This window comes from Melopsittacus undulatus, chromosome 8 (assembly GCF_012275295.1).
Source record: "Melopsittacus undulatus isolate bMelUnd1 chromosome 8, bMelUnd1.mat.Z, whole genome shotgun sequence".
Lineage (NCBI taxonomy): Eukaryota > Metazoa > Chordata > Aves > Psittaciformes > Psittaculidae > Melopsittacus > Melopsittacus undulatus.
The window spans coordinates 31,192,901-31,213,698 of NC_047534.1; the positions used below are offsets into that span (position 1 = coordinate 31,192,901).

General features: G+C 39.8%; 1 protein-coding gene across 3 annotated transcripts in view; it reads left to right on the plus strand.

The window, feature by feature from the left end:
- The window catches only part of MYO1B (myosin IB), a 116,611-nt gene extending 102,700 nt beyond the window's left edge, over nucleotides 1-13,911 (plus strand). For all 3 annotated transcript variants that reach the window (XM_005145572.2, XM_031045838.1, XM_005145573.2), the window contains 7 exons: nucleotides 1,020-1,094; nucleotides 1,486-1,620; nucleotides 2,545-2,651; nucleotides 5,622-5,754; nucleotides 7,272-7,424; nucleotides 8,354-8,481; nucleotides 10,943-13,911. In XM_005145572.2, the coding sequence (XP_005145629.1) occupies nucleotides 1,020-1,094; nucleotides 1,486-1,620; nucleotides 2,545-2,651; nucleotides 5,622-5,754; nucleotides 7,272-7,424; nucleotides 8,354-8,481; nucleotides 10,943-11,066 (855 nt within the window). In that variant the 3' untranslated portion in view covers nucleotides 11,067-13,911. The remainder of the gene's footprint in view (nucleotides 1-1,019; nucleotides 1,095-1,485; nucleotides 1,621-2,544; nucleotides 2,652-5,621; nucleotides 5,755-7,271; nucleotides 7,425-8,353; nucleotides 8,482-10,942) is intronic.
- Nucleotides 13,912-20,798: the final 6,887 nt, after the last annotated feature.

A 20,798-nucleotide genomic window follows, 5' to 3' on the forward strand; every position in this document is an offset into this window, starting at 1 on the left:
TCCCTTTATTGTCTGGTTTCAGTGAACTCAGCAGCACACAACAAGTAGCTAAAACCACTGAATTTGCTGTGGGGCAAATGAAGTAAAACTACGATGTTTTCCCTGGTTTTTGCTCTAAACCTGTAACAGGTGTGTTGCTGCTGTGCCAAAGTTTGGGGAAAGCTGGAGGATGTTTCAGCTGACTTTATGTGAGCTTGGGCTCCACATAAAACTGCAAACCAGTTGTGCTCACATTGCGCTTTCTGCAGGGAGGAATATAGGTACTCTGCTAAATAGCATTCTTAGGAATATGAAGGCAAAACTAGTGTTCCGAAACTTGGATTTACCAGCATGTATTAAAAATGGGTGTCACATGCAAAATGGTTCTCAGTGATTCCTTGTTCTAAGTAAATTTCAGTAGTAAATGTCAAGCTTGCTGATATCAAGCAACCTTTGTGTTGATTCTTTGCTCTTACCTGGCACCAAAATCTTATTTTCCTTTTGGAACAAAGACTGCTTGTGTGAAAAGAGTTTTTACATGCATAAGTCTGCTCTGGGAAAAAAAAAAGAACCCTTTTTTATTATAGAAACTCTGTGCATTAAGAATCTCAAAGGAGAAAAATCAGAAATATTTAACCAGTCAACTACGCAATTAACATCAGCTCAGTGTCACTTCAGACTCAGTAAAATCTCTAGCACTGATATCTCACTTCATCCAATCCAACTGTATGCAAAAAGCCTATGAAAATAATCCATGCTGTAAATTCAACAATATTTTAATAGGCTACCTTTTCAAAGGAAAGCATTCCACATTGTCTATTGAATTTGCAAATGACTGTGCTCAGCCGAGGTGACTTTTTGACCACTCATGGTCTGGTTCATGTATTTTAAGTGTACCCAGTTATTGTTCCTATTTCAGGGAACACTTTGCATGTTTATGTGCCTTTTTAGTATTTTCTGCCATAGAACTTTATAGTACAGTGCCTGAACAAAGGAATTCGTATCTTGTATTCACTTTAAGGGTTTGTTTAATGTTTCAGGTCCGTAGGGAGTACAGGAAATTCTTCAGAGCCAATGCTGGAAGAAAAATCTATGAATTTACCCTTCAGAGACTTGTATGTATATATTGCATTTTCTGTGTTTTAAAGTTTTTTTTGCTAGCAAAAGTAACAGCTGTGTTATGGCCTTAATAGTCTTTGTAAGGAAATGTCTAAGCTAAGCATATGGAAAATTGACAAACAGTCAGCTGTTGTAAGGAAAGGATAGTGGTACTGTTTTGAAGGCACGGGAATGGTACTAACTAAGCATTTGCCACACTTCATTGGTATCTAAATCTGCAGTTCTCAGTATACCTGGCTTCTTAAATCCATACCCAGCTTTATGAAAACTGAGAACTGCAGTTTGGTAGCTGTGCTTTTAATCACAGAGCATCTGCTTTTCCTTGCTTGTTTCAGTAACTCTGGTATTTAAACATTATTAAAACATCTTGCTCTAATTTTGTCACAGATGCAAAAATACTTCCTGGAAATGAAGAATAAGATGCCTTCTTTATCACCAATAGATAAGAACTGGCCAGCAAGACCTTACCTTTTCTTGGATTCAACTCACAAGGAACTAAAGAGGATTTTCCATTTGTGGAGGGTAGGATACATCCTGGTCCAGTCTATGCAGAACTTCATCATGATTTTCAATAGTTTTGTTCATGAAGGGCCTGTTTTTATGATGTATTTCTTCCTGTCCCAGCCAGGATGATTTTATTTCTTTGGAAGATGTATGGTTTTTCATCATTATGTTTGTCCTGGAAGGGGTATAACTATCCTGCCTACTCCTTTCTGGGGCTGAGGAGGGAGGAGTGCTTCCTGCCATCAGCTTTTAACGTAACAGTAAAGCAGTATGCCCATTGCCTGTTAATTGGTAGCTTATAATACTTGTGACCATGGCCAGGACTGGGACTAGCTCTTAGACCAGCACTGGAAGTACTGGGTGGAATTTCTTACTGAAGAACTGTGGTTAGCTGGGATTTGGTTTGGATCTTTGGATAGAGAGAACAGCGAGAATCTGTAGAAGTGCTGATGATTCGTTTTACTGGTCTTGTGGGCTGTGTTTTCTGTGAATTGTCAAGGAACAGCTTTTCTTCCTGAGCCTGCAATATTCATTCTCTCAGCTGTGTTTTGTTCTTTCTTCTATAAACTTCCCCAAGGGTGGAACTATATATATAGATATATATATATATATATATGTTTCTGTGAACCTTTTTAGCACAGTCTTCGAGTGACTGGTATCTGATATATTAACCTTGTGTTCAAATACAACATGTTTAAATTGAGATGGTTTAGATACTGGTTTTGCTGTAATTCAGAACTATCTAGAATGGGTAAGGAGAAAACCACTTCTGTTGCCTGTTACTGTGCTACAGTGGCATGTAGGATGGAGCTGAGTCACTTCAGAACTATACAAGGAATGTGCATCTTAAGCAATAAGCAAACATGAGTCTGTGGTGCTGCTGTTGCAGATCAGATTGGGAAGGATAATTTTTTTGTTTGTTTAATATATTGTGTTTTGTAGTGTAAAAAGTACAGAGATCAATTCACAGATCAGCAGAAGCTTATATATGAAGAAAAACTGGAAGCAAGTGAACTTTTCAAGGACAAGAAGGCTTTATATCCAGCCAGGTAATGACTTACTCTGCTGCTTCTAGTGTTCAATAGTTAATATTCATACATAGATTTAGGAAACCAAGCAAGATTTTGCTTTTTGTCTTAAGCAGGAAAGTGCATTTTCCATGTTTGATGATGTCCCTCCATCATTTTACTTTACAATCCTGCAAATTGACCTCAGTTTGCTTCTAACACAGATGTTGTTGCAACCCACTAATCCTGTGATACTGAGCACTTCTGTCCAGAAGCCGCGATGTTCTGTTGTTCTGACCCTCCATGACCTCTTCACATCATAAAAGCTTGGGGAACTTGCAGAAGAGAATAACTCTCACCCTTTCCCCTAGTTTCCATCACGCTGGTTCCTGCAACCAATAAATGTAGAGTGAACTGGAAGGCTGTAAGTGACCATGTCACTCCCAGATGAGGCATGCCAGGGAACTCTCTTAAGTTCAGACTCAGTACATTCACCATAATGCTCTAATGTGAAGACTAGGTAATTTAAGAGTTAGATCATTGGTATGTATCTCTTTAAAAGGATATTAAATATATATATATATTTAAAGTGCTTAAAAATTTAAAGAGGGCTTTTTAAAAATGTGAAATCTTTGCATATAAGTTTTTTGGTTTCTCAGATTACTCAGTTCTTAAAAACTGGTAAATTCTTATCATTGCAATCTGCAGAGCTAACATTACTCAAAGTGCAGTAGTATCTGATGTTACATAAGGAATGTACTTCTTTTGCATCAATAAAACTGACAAATAGATGAGCACAGGAATTGTGTTTTTCTTAAACAAAAGTCTTGTCCATCTCAGGAGAGTTTTCTTTCAGAAGCCATAGTTTGAGCTGAGCAGGAACAAGGCATTGTAAAGCGATAAGCAAGGTTCAGTAGAGGAAGGATCAGGAATCTGCACGCACTGATGACAGCAGTTCCATGCATGGACAAGCTCCGCTTATTTGTGTGTCTGTAATTTATTGGGTTTGGTTTGTGTAACTGAGACACTTCCTTTTTTCCTCTTATGGGCTCAGTGTACGTTTCTCTTTCTTCCTTTCAGTAGATAACTTATTTAATGGCTGTGTATGTTAGCTTGTGGTTTGCTTCTTATTTCCTTTGAGATGTCTTTATGCTGCTGAGAAAAGAGAAAGATGCTGCCTTTAGGCTTTTCTAGGAGCAAGGGTTTTTTTGCTTTGAGTCAGTGTAGATCTGATCAGCACAGAACACCTTTGGAAGGAAGGAATTTTATTTATATAACTGGTTTGGTACCTAGGGTACCAAGACCAAACAATGAAATATTATAAAACAAAACATGTATCTGACATCCTTTTATCCAAGACATTCTTAAGTGGTATATACGATAGTAGCTGTTGATTCATTTGAGTTTTAGCTTGTGATTCGTCATAGTTTGATTAGGGACAAAGTCCACAGGGAATCTACTGATTTGGTGGTTATGCTTTCATAATGCTAATTACTAAAACCAAAAAACCCCTAAAGCTCCAATGTGGTAGCAAGTTAGAATGCTTTCCCCACCCTGCACTAATTTAGAAACATTTCCATCTCTTTTTGCCTTTTATTCAGAGCTGATTAGCTCTTGTTGGAGCTTTTTATCAGCCTAAGGGTGGAGGAAATTAGTGTATAAAGTTTCTGAGTAGTTAGTATGATAATGATTCCTAGAATGGGGATAATTTTTGTGTATAATATAATTATTTAAGAAGAGAAAGGGACTTTTTGTGAGTACAAAAATACCAGCAGCATGCGTTTTCTCTCCCATCTTGCTGAATACCAGAGATGCAATTACAAAGGTAGTGCTATTACACATAATATATTGGCTCCTCTTGGGCTCTGGTTGTAGATTTTTTTTTTATTAAATTACAATCTGAAGTAATTTTGATTAAATTACAGTCAAAGCACTTTGCATTTAGTCCTTTGATTGTAATTTAATCAAAGTGATTAGTTAAAGTGACTTCCAAACAAAGCGAGCATCAACTGCAGTTAGCAGTTCCCAACTGATAGCAAAGCCCTTACTGAATAACCCTGAGATGGATAAAGGTGAGGTTATCTGCAGGTGCAGGGAGCCTTGATGAAGAGCTCATACACATTTAACAAACAGATCTTGAAGTCAAGTTGCTGTCTGCCACTCTGAAGCACTGTGAAAGGGCAAAAGTGTCAGTCCTACTATTTCCTGTTTTCACAGACAGCGATTGGGTGTTTTTAAATCCAAATCCATTGCATATGCAAGGATGTACTTGTGTCTTACACCTGTAGCAATTTGGCCCATTTGATTGGAAAATGTTTCCAAAGCAAAGGCAAAAAAAAAATCCTATTACTGTCTCTGGTGATAAATTTCTCATCATTCACTATCACTGTGCTGTAAATATATGCAGGATTCTGTGTCCAATACACATACTGTTTCTTACCCCTCCACCTCCTCCTTTCTCTTGTCCCCTGGGATAACGTGCTGGGAGATATATCCACAATACTCTGTGGCAATTCCCAAGTGATTTTCATCTGATGTAGGATGGCTGCATGGCACAGATTAATGCCAACTGACTGAGCAGTGGTACTGAACTGGAGAGTCCTGGGGCTGAGCAGGGCAGTGCAGTTCTCAGCTTCTCGGCAGGATGGAGGACAATTACACTGCAAAAATGAACACCATGTTAAAAGCTCTGTATTCCCCTACTTACTCTGTTAGACAGTAACAAATTATTTTGCACTGCCGTTGTTTAAAACGGGTAGAAATTGTGAGTAGGGGTTTTGGGGTTGTTCACAGTATTTGTTTGCTAAAAATGATGCAGCAAATTACTTTCCCTGGCAGAGAGTGTATCACAGCTTAAGTGAGCTTCCAACAGTATAGAGTCATGGAAATGGTATTTAGTGTGTCTCCTGGCTCCATGAAGCCTGAACCAGAGCATGATGGTTTAATAAGGTTTGCTTCTTCCCCGAGGTTCATATTTAACTCATGTTTCCTATGTCTTTTTCTGTTGGGCAGTGTTGGGCAGCCGTTCCAAGGAGCTTACTTGGAAATCAGCAAGAACCCCAAGTACAAAAAACTTAAAGATGCTGTGGATGAAAAGATCATCATTGCAGAAGTTGTGAATAAGATCAATAGAGCTAATGGGAAGGTAATAAAATTGAACTGCTTTATCCAGAAGAGTAGATCATTTTTGTTATAAATGAACTAATATGGAGACTTTGTTTCTGTCATGTCATAGTCTGGGGATTTTTTTAAAATTACTTTTTCTAAAGGCCAGATTGGAAATGTTGGATTTAGGTTTTAAATTTATGTAAATATTACTAAAATCTGGTTTGGGTTTGTAGTTTTCAGTGTCTTTTCCAAACAGAAAAGGCATCTCCTCAACTGGAAACAGACTGGATGAATTCACAAACCTGGCTCTTCTATTTACCAATTGAAGAAAATAAATATTTAGAGAATATTGTTCTTGTTCAAGTATTTAGAAAATGTGACTTTTCAAAGTTCACACTGTCATTCAAGCTCCTGATTATCACATATTATTAGGTTTTAAACTTGTGAATTGGATACTCTGCCAGCTTTGCCTCTCTTCTGATTGATAACTAAAGCTTTTTGGAATGAAGAGGCAAGTTTCTTGTATCATTTGAATAAAGCTATTAAATATGCTGGGTACTGTTTTATTTTGCCAACAAAGAACTTGTTTTGTATTTAAATTACACTTATTAAAACTAGAAGTATTATCCTCCTTGAGTAAATGTAATTGTTTTCCCCATATCTGTCTAAATATTAGAAGTAGTAGATCTCAGCTTCTCAGATGTAGATGTCATATGCTTTTGTAGAAGTGAAATTAGGTTGTCTGTTGTTGATGCCAAGTTAATTTTCCTGTTTAGAAGAAACTAATTAAGTGAAGACAGTATCTTTCCTGTACTTACATAGGCTATTCAAGATTAAAAAATAATAACAGCAGTGATGAGCTATGGTTCTATATGTTTAAGACAGCTACTTCTTAGTATAAATAATTAAGATTTTATTATTTAAAGTTTTATAGGAGAAAAAGCCATGTTCTCTTTTCTCATTCTTATTCTTTCTAAGATAAATTTAAGAACTTACATTCTTGCTTTACAAATATTTGTTGTTTGAAAACATGAATAATTATCCTCCTAAAGAGTAATTCCAATAGAAAAAAGGAGGAGAACATAACATTAAAAATACCTACATCATTTGTGTTGTGCAGCAGCGTTTTGGTGAATAACAGTAAATAGTGAGGCTTAGTCCTGAACTGTCTATCACTGAAAAGGTACAATTGGCTTTCCTGCTGACTGACAGAGCATGAGAAGTGAGGTTATCCTTCTTTTTTTTACATATTTACATAGTTTCTGAGTTTCAGTTTCTGAATTTTATAACTATAAGCTAGAAATTAAAGAAACTCTTTACAGCTAAGCATAGGTGCCAAAATGAGCTAAGCTTCTTAATCTATAATCAGATGCATAAGTAAATTGGACCTGATTTTAACTGATCTGCAGCTTTTACTGAACATCAAATGTTCATATTTATTACTGTGGTCCAAGCTTATTAACACTATGAATTGCTTATAGTCTTAGTAGCTGCTCAATAAGGACTAGTTCTCTCTCTGTGTAGGTAATGGTTGACATTTTTGTATTTTCACAGGCTACATCCAGAATTTTCTTATTAACCAAAAATAATGTTCTTCTTGCGGATCAAAAATCCGGGAATATCAAGTCAGAGGTTCCACTGGGAGATGTTACCAAGGTGTCCATGAGCTCCCAAAATGATGGCTTCTTTGCAGTGCACCTCAAGGAGGTTGGTTACAACTTTGTAATACAATCATATGACTGGTTTACATGCAGTCGTGTAAAATATGTTTATCAATTGCCTTGTATGTTTAAATTTTAGTGGTTAGCCTGTAGGCTTAGAAATTTATTGAATTTCGGCATATCTGCAAAAACTTTGATATAAAACTACAGAAGCCAAATGAGAACAGCTACTACATCATGAACGATCATTTACTTGTGAAAATCAGACTTCATATTTCACTGTATCCTTTTCAGGATTGGAGTTTTCCATTGGTAACATGGGCCTTTAATCTGGCTCAGATTCTTTGTGACAGTATTTTCTTTTTTAGCTGCTCATATAATTCTTCCTGACACACTGGCAGAATATCTCTCTTTTCTTTATGGGATGCCAAAAAATCCATGTTACGGCACAGCTAATTCAGTTACTCAGTTCTAAGGAACTTAGTTCAGTGCTGTATTTGCTATGCTGCACTCTCAGCATTGCTCTGCTAAAATCATTAAGCTGGCATTTGTATTGTAGCTTAAATGGATCTGAAGAACATCATATGTAATGTCTTTTCATACTGACTGCCTTCATCCTAATACTGGTGTTGGTAATTGCTTTCTGTTCCTTTCTGAAAATACTGTGAGCTTGCTGGGGTGTAAGCAGAGGACGGATACAGGAACACTACAGTTTTGTAGGACAAATGAAGGAGACCCTTCTTTAGGGCTGGAAGGGGTTTTTAACTTCCTCAACAGGTTAGTGGTTTATTTGAGTGACTTGCATTTTGATCCTATACACTGGACTGCATCTCTCTTTGGTTTACAAGGCAATAGGCGGTTCCTTCATTGCACTGTGGAGAAAATAGTCCTTGCGAAACCTCCTGATTGGCTGGCATTTAATATTTTCCAGGTTCTAGATTTTAGTAGTTCTAACTACTTCCCTTTCCATTTCAGGGTTCAGAAGCAGCTGGTAAAGGAGATTTCCTGCTAAGCAGCGATCACCTTATTGAAATGGCCACTAAACTTTACCGCACTACTCTCAGCCAAACCAAACAGAAGCTCAACATTGAGATATCTGATGAGTATGTTTCTTTTTTGCTTAAAAGTACATTTGCAACATGCTAAAAAGTCAAGTATCTAATGTTAGACAAACAAAACGCTGTCATGTAACTTACAGTTCTTTTCTCTTGGCAGAATACTTGTAAATAAGGATCCAATTCTCAGTGTATACTCATTTCCTTTAAAGTCCTTAGAAAAAACACACTTTTAGGGTAGTTTTGAATAGGGCTATGAAGCAGAATGGCATTTGAGACAAGTGTTTTGTGTGACTGAAAATTTCTATTGAGGTGTTCATTGATTAGAATGGACATTAGGTGCCAAGTTCTAGTGAAAACAACATAAAGAGAATGAAAAGCTCCTCCCCAAACACTCATAATGGTGGTGGTAATGTAGGTCTATAAAGCTCTACCTTATCTTTTGTGAAGGTGAAAATGGTATTCTTAAAATTCCTGCTGATGGTTTTTGAACCACCTATTGTTGTTTTGGATTTTTGGCTGTTAAAAGGCATTGTTTGATAAAAAGTTTGCATCTCAAATTAGTGTTTCTTTCTGTTTGTTGCAGTTTCATGTTCTGGCCTTAATGACTGCACTTGCAGTGTTTATAGCTATGGAATAAAAATGCTTGTGTGTGTGTGAACTCCCAAAGCCTGATGAGTAGGAGTACCTCACTCAGTCTACTATTGTTATGTCCTCAGTTTGTTGTGTGAAGTGCCCCCTGGTTTCAGCAGGATTTATTTGCTGGCTTTATTCATTATGAATGAAGAAGAAAATTTGGAACACATTAACAATAGTGAAATAAGATTTCTGTAGGGAAAAAATGAACCTTTTCTCTGGCTGCACCGCACTGCTTGCATTGTAGAGTCATGACGGCGAGTACAGTTTGTATCTGTTCAGATCTGAGGTTTTATTTAAAGGCTAATTTTGCTCTTTCCTTGAAAATTACATCTGCCATTTTCCTTTGTGTTGTCACCAGATGTGATTTAATTTGCCCAAGGGTGTGTGTTTTTAACATCTAAAAGAGCGTGTCTGTCTCCAGGAAATTTCTAGTTTAATGATGGCTACAGAAGAATAAACTACTAGAACAAAGTTTAAGCATGCACTGTGCTAGTCTAGACTGACTGCCTTAGGTCTGGAAAACTGTCTGCTTTCTGGGAGTCTTGCATTTTGGGATGTGGTTTCGTCTCTTGTGTTGCAGATTAAAAACATTCAAGTGTGTGTTGCTGTTGAGTTTGTCCAGACTACAATTCCATCTCTCTTAATGGTGAAGCAGTACTCTTTTTCTCCCTGCTAGAGTTCAGATACAAGCACAGCTAGGGACTGAGGAGAAAATGCGGCCTTATCTTGACAAATCTACCCCAGTTTTTGGGAAGAGAGCTGATAGAACAAAAATGCTGTTCAATAAGGGTATGTCTAGCAAGAAGCATACCGTTTATAACGCTGGAACAACAGGGCTAGGAAAACACAGCACTGGTGACAAGAGATGGCCATAAGACCTACTTATGTTTTCTGGATGCTTGCATGGCTGCGAACAAGTTAATCTTTGAGTGTCTGAGCTGTGCAGCAGGAAAGCAGGACCGAAGGGCAGCTCAGCGCAGCAGAGGCCACTTCCTCCCCCGAGCTCTGCCATCAGCTTGATTTGTGGTTTCCGACTGCAGAAAGCATTCTTTGAAGTTTCTGGCCTCTGCTGGAGGACTTTTTAAGGATGCTAAAAGGGAAAATCTGCTGTGTTACAAAGGACTTTTCAGGTCAGCAGCTGCTGCATGTGAGCTGAGCGGCAGCACTGCCCTGTTCACTGCTTTTAATCTCTCTATCCAGATCAGTGAGTGCTTTGAGACTGCACAGGGGCCTCATGGGGGAGTTTAAACAATTTTTTAAGCCATTCTCCACATTCAATGAAATTTCTCTTCCAGTAAAAAAAGTGAAGAGTCAAATCCAAGGTAACTTATCCTAGACAGTAGGAAATGCCTCAGATTTGGACATCGCTGGGAAGGAAGTGTATTTTCCCAGTTGCTGAGCAGGGGGGCTGTAAATTAGAAATGGGGGAGCTGCTAAAATACCAGCTACGTAATAAACTGAGCACAAAACAGGAGGAATGCTCCCAGTGTTACTATAGAGGTACTTAGCTCCTTTCTGTGATAAAAGTCCCTTTGGGTGACGGTGAAACAGTTGGAAATAGTCTTTGCTGCATTTCTGGTACATTAGAAATTCTGTTTTAAACTGTCTTCTTTCTGACGGAATAGCAAACTAACTGTTGTACAAGGTCCACAGTTACAGGCAAAAAAATGTAACTAAGATATACTACCTAAAAGAGGTTCTAGCCATACCATAACATATAGTACTTCTTTTATTCCTCAACTCTCATTTATTAATGCAGACCTGAAAATGACATCTTTGGAGCAATGCTCCGAACCAGCAGGAAAAGACTTCTATTTCTGAGGGTTTTTTTTCCAGCTTTAACGAAAACGTATCTTATCCCCTCTCCTAGGTTCCTGGTCCAGTTCAGACAAGACAAAGTGTGTGTGAAGTTCATACAAGGCAGCCAGAAAAACGGCAACATCCCGACTTGCAAGCGAAAAAACAATCGTCTTCTTGAAGTGGCTGTCCCTTAACTGCAGCTGGTGGCTCTCCCTTTCACAGACTTGTTTCTTTGTAATAGTGCAATTTTATTGTTTGGTTTTACTGGTTTTATCCCTTTCTGGAGCTGTTGACGGCTAATAGCTTTAGGAAAACCTTGGCAAAACATTAGATCAATCGACTTTTTAATCCTTTTGTTCATTCCAGAGTCTTAACCCTCAAAATGCAAATTTTTACCCAGCGAGGTGTTTTTACCAGCTGGAACATACCTGTCATAGACAAATCATTCTCTTTGTTTAACGGTCATATTTTAGTGCAGCATACCATAAACCTACATATTAATGCTAAATTACTCGTATTCCTTAGTCTAGAGATCTGCTTAACACAAACTATATATGGCCTAGATGCTTGGTGGCCATTTGTGCCCAGTGTCATAGAATCATAGAATGGTTAGGGTTGGAAAGGACCTTGAGATCATCTAATTTCTATTGTGATGTTGTGAAGGGCTCCTGGCTTGTCACTCCTGGGAAGACCAGCAGGATGGAGGCTGACACACTAACTCCTGTAGTTAACACTAGGACCCATGTAACTCGACCTTTTAGTCAGTACAGCACAGGAACATCTAATTCTGCAAAACTGAAGGAATATATGATTATACAAGCAGTTATATGCATAATTTTATCATAAAAATGCAACATTTTGAAACAGGAATTTTAATCAGGTCTGATGTTTTTAATGACTTTATACAGTAGAAATCAGTAACATTATAAAAGCTTGCTTCTTTCACAAAGGCTATACAGTTCAAGGCGTATTTTCTGTTCTGCTTTTTCCTTTTAAATTATCAATTAAGATTAGAGCCTGAAAAATGCAATAGTATTCATACCACAAGTAAATGCTAGTTATCAAGCGAAAGGTTTGAGCCTTTCTTTTAGATATTGGCATGTACAATGTGCAATAAAACATACGTGACATTTTGTGAAAGAATTATTTATAATACATTTTTGTATGCAAGAGAGGATTGGTGCAGGCTGCATAGACAGTGTAAGGGTTAAACTAGATTTGTGTTGTTAATTTGCAGTTTTTTAGGGTGTACACTACAGTTGTCAATTTGGGAAGAATACTCAGAATTAAAAAATCGTTAATTTAGGGGTCTGTATATAAATTGTTATGGTAATAAAACTGTTCTAACTGTGCTGTTTGGTACTCCTATGTTATAACCATATTTTTGTACTCCAAACTATTTTATATAACTTGTGTGCCTGATGTAAATGTGTGCACAGAAAATACAATCAAGAGCTGCATTGTAAGCTGTCAGTGTAACTGATTGCACTTAATCTTTTATAAGCCAGAAGCATTAGCTGAAATCCTTAAGAGGAGAGATGCATTTTTAGATAGAAGTAACTACTCAAGTGAAGGGTTTGTTGGATGTGACTGATTTGTTGATGCAAGGACAGTTGAGAAAGCATTGTATTTTTGCAGTCTGATATAGGACAGATTAAGACCCTGAGTATCTGATGTGCAGTGCTGGAAGTCCAAGCATAAATAAAGGAAAGATAAAGAAAAGTTCAGAGTCTCATTACTCTCCTGGTGGTAAAGTGATGTAGTGCTCATGGCTGTGAAGACTCCTCTGGGTAGTTCAGCATTAACAGTGTTTCTCCGCGTTAAAACAGCATTTACTGCAGTAGATGTTGTGTAGTGCTAATGGTTATTGTCCAAAAAAACAGCTGGCTTGGGTTATGCCGTGTTTTGCTTTGGGGTTAAAGTACATATTTTTCCATGATTTGGATACAAAATAATTGTTTTTAACTGGTTGCTTTAATGTTGTTGTTGAAAATCCATGTACATGACCTTCAAAGGTGGGAGTAAGCAAAAGATACATCTCCCTAACTACCACCAAAAGTTGCCTCTTCCTTGTGATCATAGTTTGAGCCCTTCTTTTACTAATTGAGTTGGCTTAATAGTTTAATAAAATTTAAATAATTTTACATGTAATTAGAGATGTTTATGAAGGAAATCTTACTATCAATTTGTAATGCAAAATTGGGATACTTCAAAGCGATTACTCCATTGCCTTAAGAAGACAGCATGTAATAACATGGCATTTGAAACTCCTAAATCCTTTGTTAGACTCCCAGCTTGGTAAATGTTGGAAGGTTTGTAAAACTGTTCACCATCTTGAAAACCTTGCAGTAAGGACCACAAGGAGCAAATTTTGAAAATCAACACAAAAGTAAGGAAAAACATTTGAAGTCTGATATAATCCCGCAGTTGCTTGCAGGTAGGAAATGGGAGAGTTTAGAGTAAGCACATCTGGATATGTGGCCCATGAAATTAGGGTATTGCAGGATAACGTTAGGATACTTAACCCATCCCAGACAGACCCTTTCATGTTTTAATCTCTGCAGCAAGACATGATAGCCATACCTGCAGAAAACTGGGAGAGGGATAAATTCCTCACTTTGATTTCTGTTTTCTTTTTCTGGACCTTTACCATTTTTACCTTGCATATTAGCTGTCCCTTTGTGATAGTTATTATTTGACACTTAAATATTTCTCACTGTACAGAGCAAGTTTTGCTGGACATGAATTATTTAGATATGCTAGATGAGTCATGGTATCTTGATGTTTAGATTGAAGTATCTAGGATGTTGAAAATGAAAATGCAAGATCACATAGGTTTCTTTTCCTCTATTTTCTTTTATAACTGTCTATCAAATAGTCTTGTAAGGAGCAGACTATTCCTCCTATGGTGCTAACCTTACACGTCCTTTTACTTGTGAACTTTAATTTGTCATTGAAAGCTCAGCAAGGATCATTAAAGAAAATGAGATTTGTTGCATGAATCTTTCAAGAATCAAATAAAATTCTGTTCTAGACCTATGCTTTCTCTATATCTGTATCTTCCTTACTGCCATCAAATCTAAAAAGAGCAGGTGGCTGGGGTTTAGGTTAAAGATGCACAACACTGGTGTGTGACTTGGAGAGGGAAGTTGTTTCTGGTTTTAAGAGGCACCGTGTCTTCCTCAGTGATTCACTGCAGCCTCTTGCAGTGCAGGTCTTCAATGCAAGTCTTTCACTCAACAGTTCTCAACTTTTCTAACACCAGGATTTGGACTGATTCTCTAAGAACCATATTAAAGGCCAGATTAAATGGATTTTTTAAAAAATAGCTTTGAACCCCAAACCTACCATATTCCACATTTTGTCTTGTGATTTTTTTCTCTCTTTTTATCCATAGTGGTTTTTCCCTGATTTATGTATCTTTTTGTTCATTGTACAAATTATGGAAGAAAGAAACTGAAGCATCAGAAAAGGCATCTTTTGTTTTAATCCAGGTTTGTTTTCACTGCCAAAATTAGAGCCTTTTCCTACACAGTTCTGGTTAAAAAACCTGAAGAATTAATTCAAAATTTTTATATGAAATATTTTACCCACTTGGTGCACATGTTAATATTTAAGCTTTTAGAACCTTAATCTTGAAGAACAACATATATTCCATATTCTATCAGAAATGGTCGTTGTTATTTTAAGGTTGCACTGTAGTGTGATGCTGATGGACAGGAGGGAGATACACATGTCTATGCTTCTTTAGACATTAGAACTTCCCAAGAAGCACACGTTTTAAAGACAGAACTGGAAGTGTTTTATAATTATGCTGCTAATTAATACCAGTACAGAGAAGCATGAATTTTAAGTAATCTCTGGCACCACTAACAGGTAAGGTCTGATTTTTCTCCTGTTGAGCTTCCATCCTTACTGGAGTGGTTTGTAGCTTACGTGGATACACATGACTGTGAGTGGAAGGGATAAATCTTTACTAGTGCTTGTAAAACCCTTCAGAGTGATCGAAATTCTCTGGAAACTGCTTTTAATAATGTGGTTTAAAATAATCACATGTTATGTCAGTGCCCCATGACCTTCCAGTTAAATGTAACTAAAGGTTATTGGCATGTAGCATCATCTTGTAGGTCTTACAGCATGATATGTGCTAATTTGCATTACAGATCTGTCTCTCTGAAATTGTGTCACCTGTTAAGTGGTTTCAGGAGACTTCAGGCAGTAGCATCCTCCCTCCAACACTTAGGGATGGGGCAGCCACAGCTTCTTTGGGCAACCTGAGCCAGTGCCTCAGCACCTTCACAGGGAACACTTTCTTCCTGATCTACATCTCCCCTCTGTCAGGTTAAAACCATTCCCCCTTGTTCTGTCCCTACAGGCCCTTGTAAAAGTTCCTCCCCAGCTTTTTTTGTAGGTCCCCTTTAGGCACTGGGAGCTGCTCTAAGGTCTTCCTGGAACTTCTTGGCTGAACAAGTCCAACGCTGTTTGCCTGTCGCCGTAAGAGAGGTGCTTCAGCCCTCAATCATCCTTGTGGCCTCCTCTGGACCTGCTCCAACAATTCTGTTCTGTTGGAGGCCCCAGAGCTTGATGCAGTATTCCAGAGAGCAGAGGGGCAGAATCACCTCTCTCGACCTGCTGGTAGTGCTCCTTTAGACACAGCCCAGGACGGATTGGCTTTCTGGCTGCAAGCGCACACTGCTGCCTCATCCAACACCCTAAGTCCTTCTCAGAACTGCTCTCAATCCAGTCTCTGCTCAGCCTGTGTTCATATTTGGAATTGCCCTGTCCCAGGTGTAGGACCTTGCACTTGGCATGGTTAAACTTCATGAGGTTGGCATCAGCCCACCTCACAAGTGTGTCAAGGTCCCTCTGGATGGCATTCCTCCCCTCCAGCTTATCAAGGGAACCACACAGCTTGGTGTCATTGGCAAACTTCCTGAGGGTGCGCTCAATCCCGCTGTCCATGTCACCGACAAAGGCTGGACACTGCCAGTCCCAATATCAACCCCTGAGGAACACTTGTCACTGGTCTCCACCTGGACATCGAGCCATTGACCACATCTCTGAGTGTGACCATCCAGCCAGTTCCTTATCCACAGAGCAGTCCATCTGTACTGCTCATTCAGCAGCACTGAATCCCTCAGTTCTTCCCACTTAGAAGCAAGGGGAGGATTATAGAGGGTGGAGGATTGGGGTGAATTCATAATTGCTGTTCATAATCGTAAAAATGTGTTTAGGTTGGGGCAGATTTGTATTGGCCAGTCTCAAAAATTAGCAGGAATGCAAACACGAAAAAAGTGTTCCTGTTTGTTTTTTTTTTAAGGAAACACATCACTATTTCATGTCTGTCTGTATTTGTCTATAGTAAACTTGTGCTACTGAAAGGATTGGGGCTCTGAGGGAAATATCAACTTCATCCAGTTACCAGCTAAAATCAGTTCTGCTCCTGTTCCCTTGTGCACATGGGTGAGTTCGATATTTGGGCTTTAACTTAAAATGAGAGTTAGGACAGTTTGAGGCCATTGCAATTAACTTTGATTATGATAAATTGCTGAAATTGAGTACTAAGAGATTTTTAGAGACAGATTCCCTCTCTCCTTTCATCTTAAACTTCTAAGACATGGACATCTGATGATGAACTGACCAGGCAGCATTTTGAAGTAGGAAGCACAAAAAGCTTTATACATGAACAAAAAGAAAATGTGAAGAATCTGAATATCTCTTACTAATTCAACTGATTTCTAGAGCAGCACCCTGCATTACCCCAAGGTAAGGATCTCTTTGCTGTATAACGTTCTAGTGTTTATGGTCTGTAGTTATTACAGAAAAGATAGAACCTAAATATTCCTCTGGCCAGGGAATCTCCTTCCCTGGAAACCTGGCAAAGTGTTGGGGATCTGCATGGAGTCTTTCTGTAGGAGTCCTTGCCCAGGCCCCTGGGACTTCATTGGCCAGGCTCTCCTTCACCCTCTGAAACATCAGATGCCTTGTAGGATGCTCTCTGAAAGTGGGAGATAATGCTTTTTGCTGCAAGGAATGGTGATTTTTACTGGCTTGGCAATGTCCCTTCTGGACAATGCAAATCTTTTTCCCACCACTGTCTTGATGCTAGGTGGTCTCAGAAATGGTGGGTGCCATTCCCCACTCTGGCTCTCATTACATTCCAATTCCATCCTGCTTCTGGCATTCTCTGCAGTGATAAAGGGAGGTGTATGTCTCCAGGGTAAAGCAGCAATGTATTCTTTTAGGGTCTTTTTCTTCCATTATCTACCACCGAGTCTTGGTGCTTTGGTTTTAGCTGAACATACAGGAAATGTTTTATTTCCCTTCTAACCAAGAGCTGTTTGTAATGAAAGATGCTTTGTTCCCTTTCGAGTTAACTTGCTAGCTGTATCAGTATCACCAGTGTTTCCCAAAACTCTGACAAAAAGCAAAACTGAAGCCTGAAACATGAAAAGCTGCTGCTGCTATGTGCTCTGTCTCTTCTTATTAGAATAGAAATCCACTTGAAGTGATGCTGTGATGAAGTCCCTGCTGGCTTGATTCATGCACACAGCCTTCAAGGTTGCTGTGTATGCTTCTTGTAGCCTGAAAAAAGGAATCCATCAGAATATAAAATAGGTAGTTTCAAACTGTGGTGCCAAAAAGAGGGAATTCGTTTATATTCAGGTGTAAAGGAGCATTAAATAGCTGTGAGTACACCTACATGTGCTTTTACTTGCCTGTATGCTGTGGTAGCTATGAAGAACAGAACTTGGCATAAGTTTAACCATGAAGGCTCCTATCGAAGGTGTTCAAAGTACTGCTGTCTGATCAAAATCATCATAAGCTACTGATAATTATTAAAAATTAAATGTTAAAGGCCAAAAGTTGTGGATGAGCTTGCAGTGGAAGATCCTAAATGTTGACTGCATCCTAAACTTAATGTTGCATGGAGATTGTGGCCTTTTGGTGGCAGGTTCCTGAGTTCTCATGAGCTGTTTTGGGGATGATGCATAAAATAACAACAAACCCAGCTATTTCTGATACAGGAAAAAGGGGTTTGTTTCAAACCAACAACTCATTGCAATATAAATGCAGGTTTTTTTCTAGCTCACAGTCAACCCACCACTGGCACAGACATGTTCTTCCTGATCACCCTCTATTTGAATGTTCCATGTAGAAATCACTGCTTTATTGACAGCATGTGATGACCCACATGTGCTTGGCTCCTCAGCACTGCGTGGTCCTGGGATGTGGGTTTTGATCCTGCCTGCATGCTTCTCTTTCTTCTGTTGAGGCAGAGGTAGGAATTCTCAGAGTAAAACCAGTAAACAAAAGAACAAACTGGAAAGGAAGGATGGCTGAGAGCCAGATCCACGCTTCAGGTTTCAGTCCCATTTTCAGGCTCTTCTCTACAAAGGGGGTGAGGAAACCCCTGCCAGAAAGAGGAGCTTCTCCAGCTGCCAGGCCCTGGGATGCTATGGGTGTGGACGATACGCAGTGTCTTCCTCCAGGCAGGGTGGAGCAACACCTGGTGCAGATTTGATCTATTTCTGTGTTACTGAGCTAATCCTGGTCCATGGTGTTATTTAGAGGCTTTCCTTGGCGTAGCTTTCTCCTCACACTCAGTTTTACACTGCCAGATGTTCCCTTCTCTCGCATTACCCCAGCGTGTCCTTTTCCCAAGACCTGTCTGCCCATCTCTGCCAGGGCTTGGTCATACTTATGGGGCAATTTCTAGAGACTGGTGGGATGTAAGGGGGAGCAGGAAGGGCAATCAAATCCAAAGCAGGGTATGGGTAAGAGGCATCCAGAAAAGGTGCTTTATTTACAAGACATCAGGAGTTTGTTAGCGATACCTAAATAGTAGGCTAGTGGCGAAAGGGGGGCCTACAAGAACTCTGGAGGGGGACTTTTACCAGGGCATGTCATGATGGGACAAGGAGGAATGGTTTTAAACTCTCTTTATAAGAGAGCAGATTTAGAATAGCTATGAGGAAGAAATTCTTCCCTGTGAGGGTGCTGAGGAGCTGGCACAGGGTGCCCAAAGAAGCTGTGGCTGCCCCATCCCTAACTAATGTGACTGGACAGGGGAGGGGACATGGGGAGTTGTAACTCTAGCTCAGGCGTGATGTAAAACCATGCCCTGGGATAGCAGTTGTCCTTTCGGTGGTTATAATGGGTTTCAGGGACCTCATGAGCTCTCTTAAATGATGCTGTGTGCCGAAATCCCAGGTTTTCTACCATAAGACAGATAAATATGCACAAAATTTCTGTTCTTTTAAAGCATATAAAGGAGAACAAGGTAGATACAGATCCTGTTGCAATGTCACCAGCTCTTTATAAAGTGCAGTTTAAGGTTTTCTGTCACCCTCAAAGCTGTCTTTATTGCTACAAAAGAGGATTTGTGTGGGGAGCACTGGTAGCACAACAGCATATGTCATAAAGAGCACAGCTTTCAGAAGCCAGACATGCAAGGCAGAAGATGGTGCGAATGCAGACTACCACATGACTGCACTGCATGCGTGTGGATCATTCACAGAAATCAGGGATGAACACAAATAAATGACTGTGTGAAACCTTCACCCCCCTCTAGCTGATGATAAAATTCTCATCAGCTCCACAGGGGCCAGAACCTCTCCTCATTCTCATGCAGGTTTCTGTACAGACACCAAGCAGATCATTACAGAGCTTCCAGCTGGGATCATAATGTCATTTCCTCTGCTACTTGCCTGGATTCCTTTTTCATACGTTCCCATCCCCTCCTCCCAGCTTGCTGAGGAACTGCTTTGTGAATGTATGGTTTACCTGGACAGATAGCTCCAGTGAAAACATTCTCACCCAGCACAGAGCTTGTGGCTACAGCTGGTAGGGAGCAAATCACATGCCTCCTTTTTGGGTGTGTGGATGCAATATACAGTGCGCACACTCTAGCATCAGTCCTCATGTTGGCTTGCCTCCAGGCTCCAAATCACATCTCCCATCCTCAGGGGACATGACGTATCAATCACTGCAGCTCAGCAATGCGGGGAATGTGCCACCAGCAATCCCTGACTGTGCTCCTCTTCAAAGCAGGCCATGGCTGCCCTCCCTGTGTGCTTACAGCAAACACAGAGTGACAACCTATTTGCAGGGCCTCTGGTCTCAGCTCCTCAATCCCACTTTCTATGCACAGTCTGACAATGGATGTGAAGATGGAAGGAAGGAGAAATGTGGGGAGGCAGTGCAGTGCTGGCATGCTTTGAAAGCCGACTCCTTCGCTCCAGATGTTCTAAATCACATGTGGAGAAGTGTTTGTGGTCAGATGCTGCTTGAAACCAATTGTTGATAGCCTCCTGAGACAGCTCGTGACAAATTGAATAATAAAAATGCTGAAAATAGCATAGTTATTCCCTGGAAAAGCAAAGTTCCCACAATCCAATGAGCTGGGAAAAATGTTGAACTTTCTTTGGACACAACGTGCTCTTTCTTGTGTGTGTATGTTCTTCAACCTTCCATGGGGCTCTTGGCATTTTTTCTTATGACCCTTCCTCCTCCTACCAGCTCCAAGCAAAACACATTTCCATCCTCACCAACCCCTGAAGCAGCCGAACCGACCACCAGCCACTGATGTGAGAAAGAGTCTCATATAATCCTTGGTCCTCATAGCTTGTTCCCCAGTGTTGCTGGTTGTTGTGAGCTTGTCTTTGTAGAACATTTTGTTTTAAGCTGTGAGGAAAGCTGGCTCTACAAGTCACACAGCAGTAACATCATGATGCAACAGACCATCCCCCACAGCAGCAGTCCTCTGCTGACTATGCCCAGCCTATGCCACCATTGATATCTTCCCAACGTTGCCTGCTCAGGGCACTACAAGGAGCATCACTGATCTTCCCTAGGAGATGGGCAACCTCCACACAAGGGTTTGATACTGTGTGTTGTGCCCTAGGCAGTGCTCAGTGAGGCCA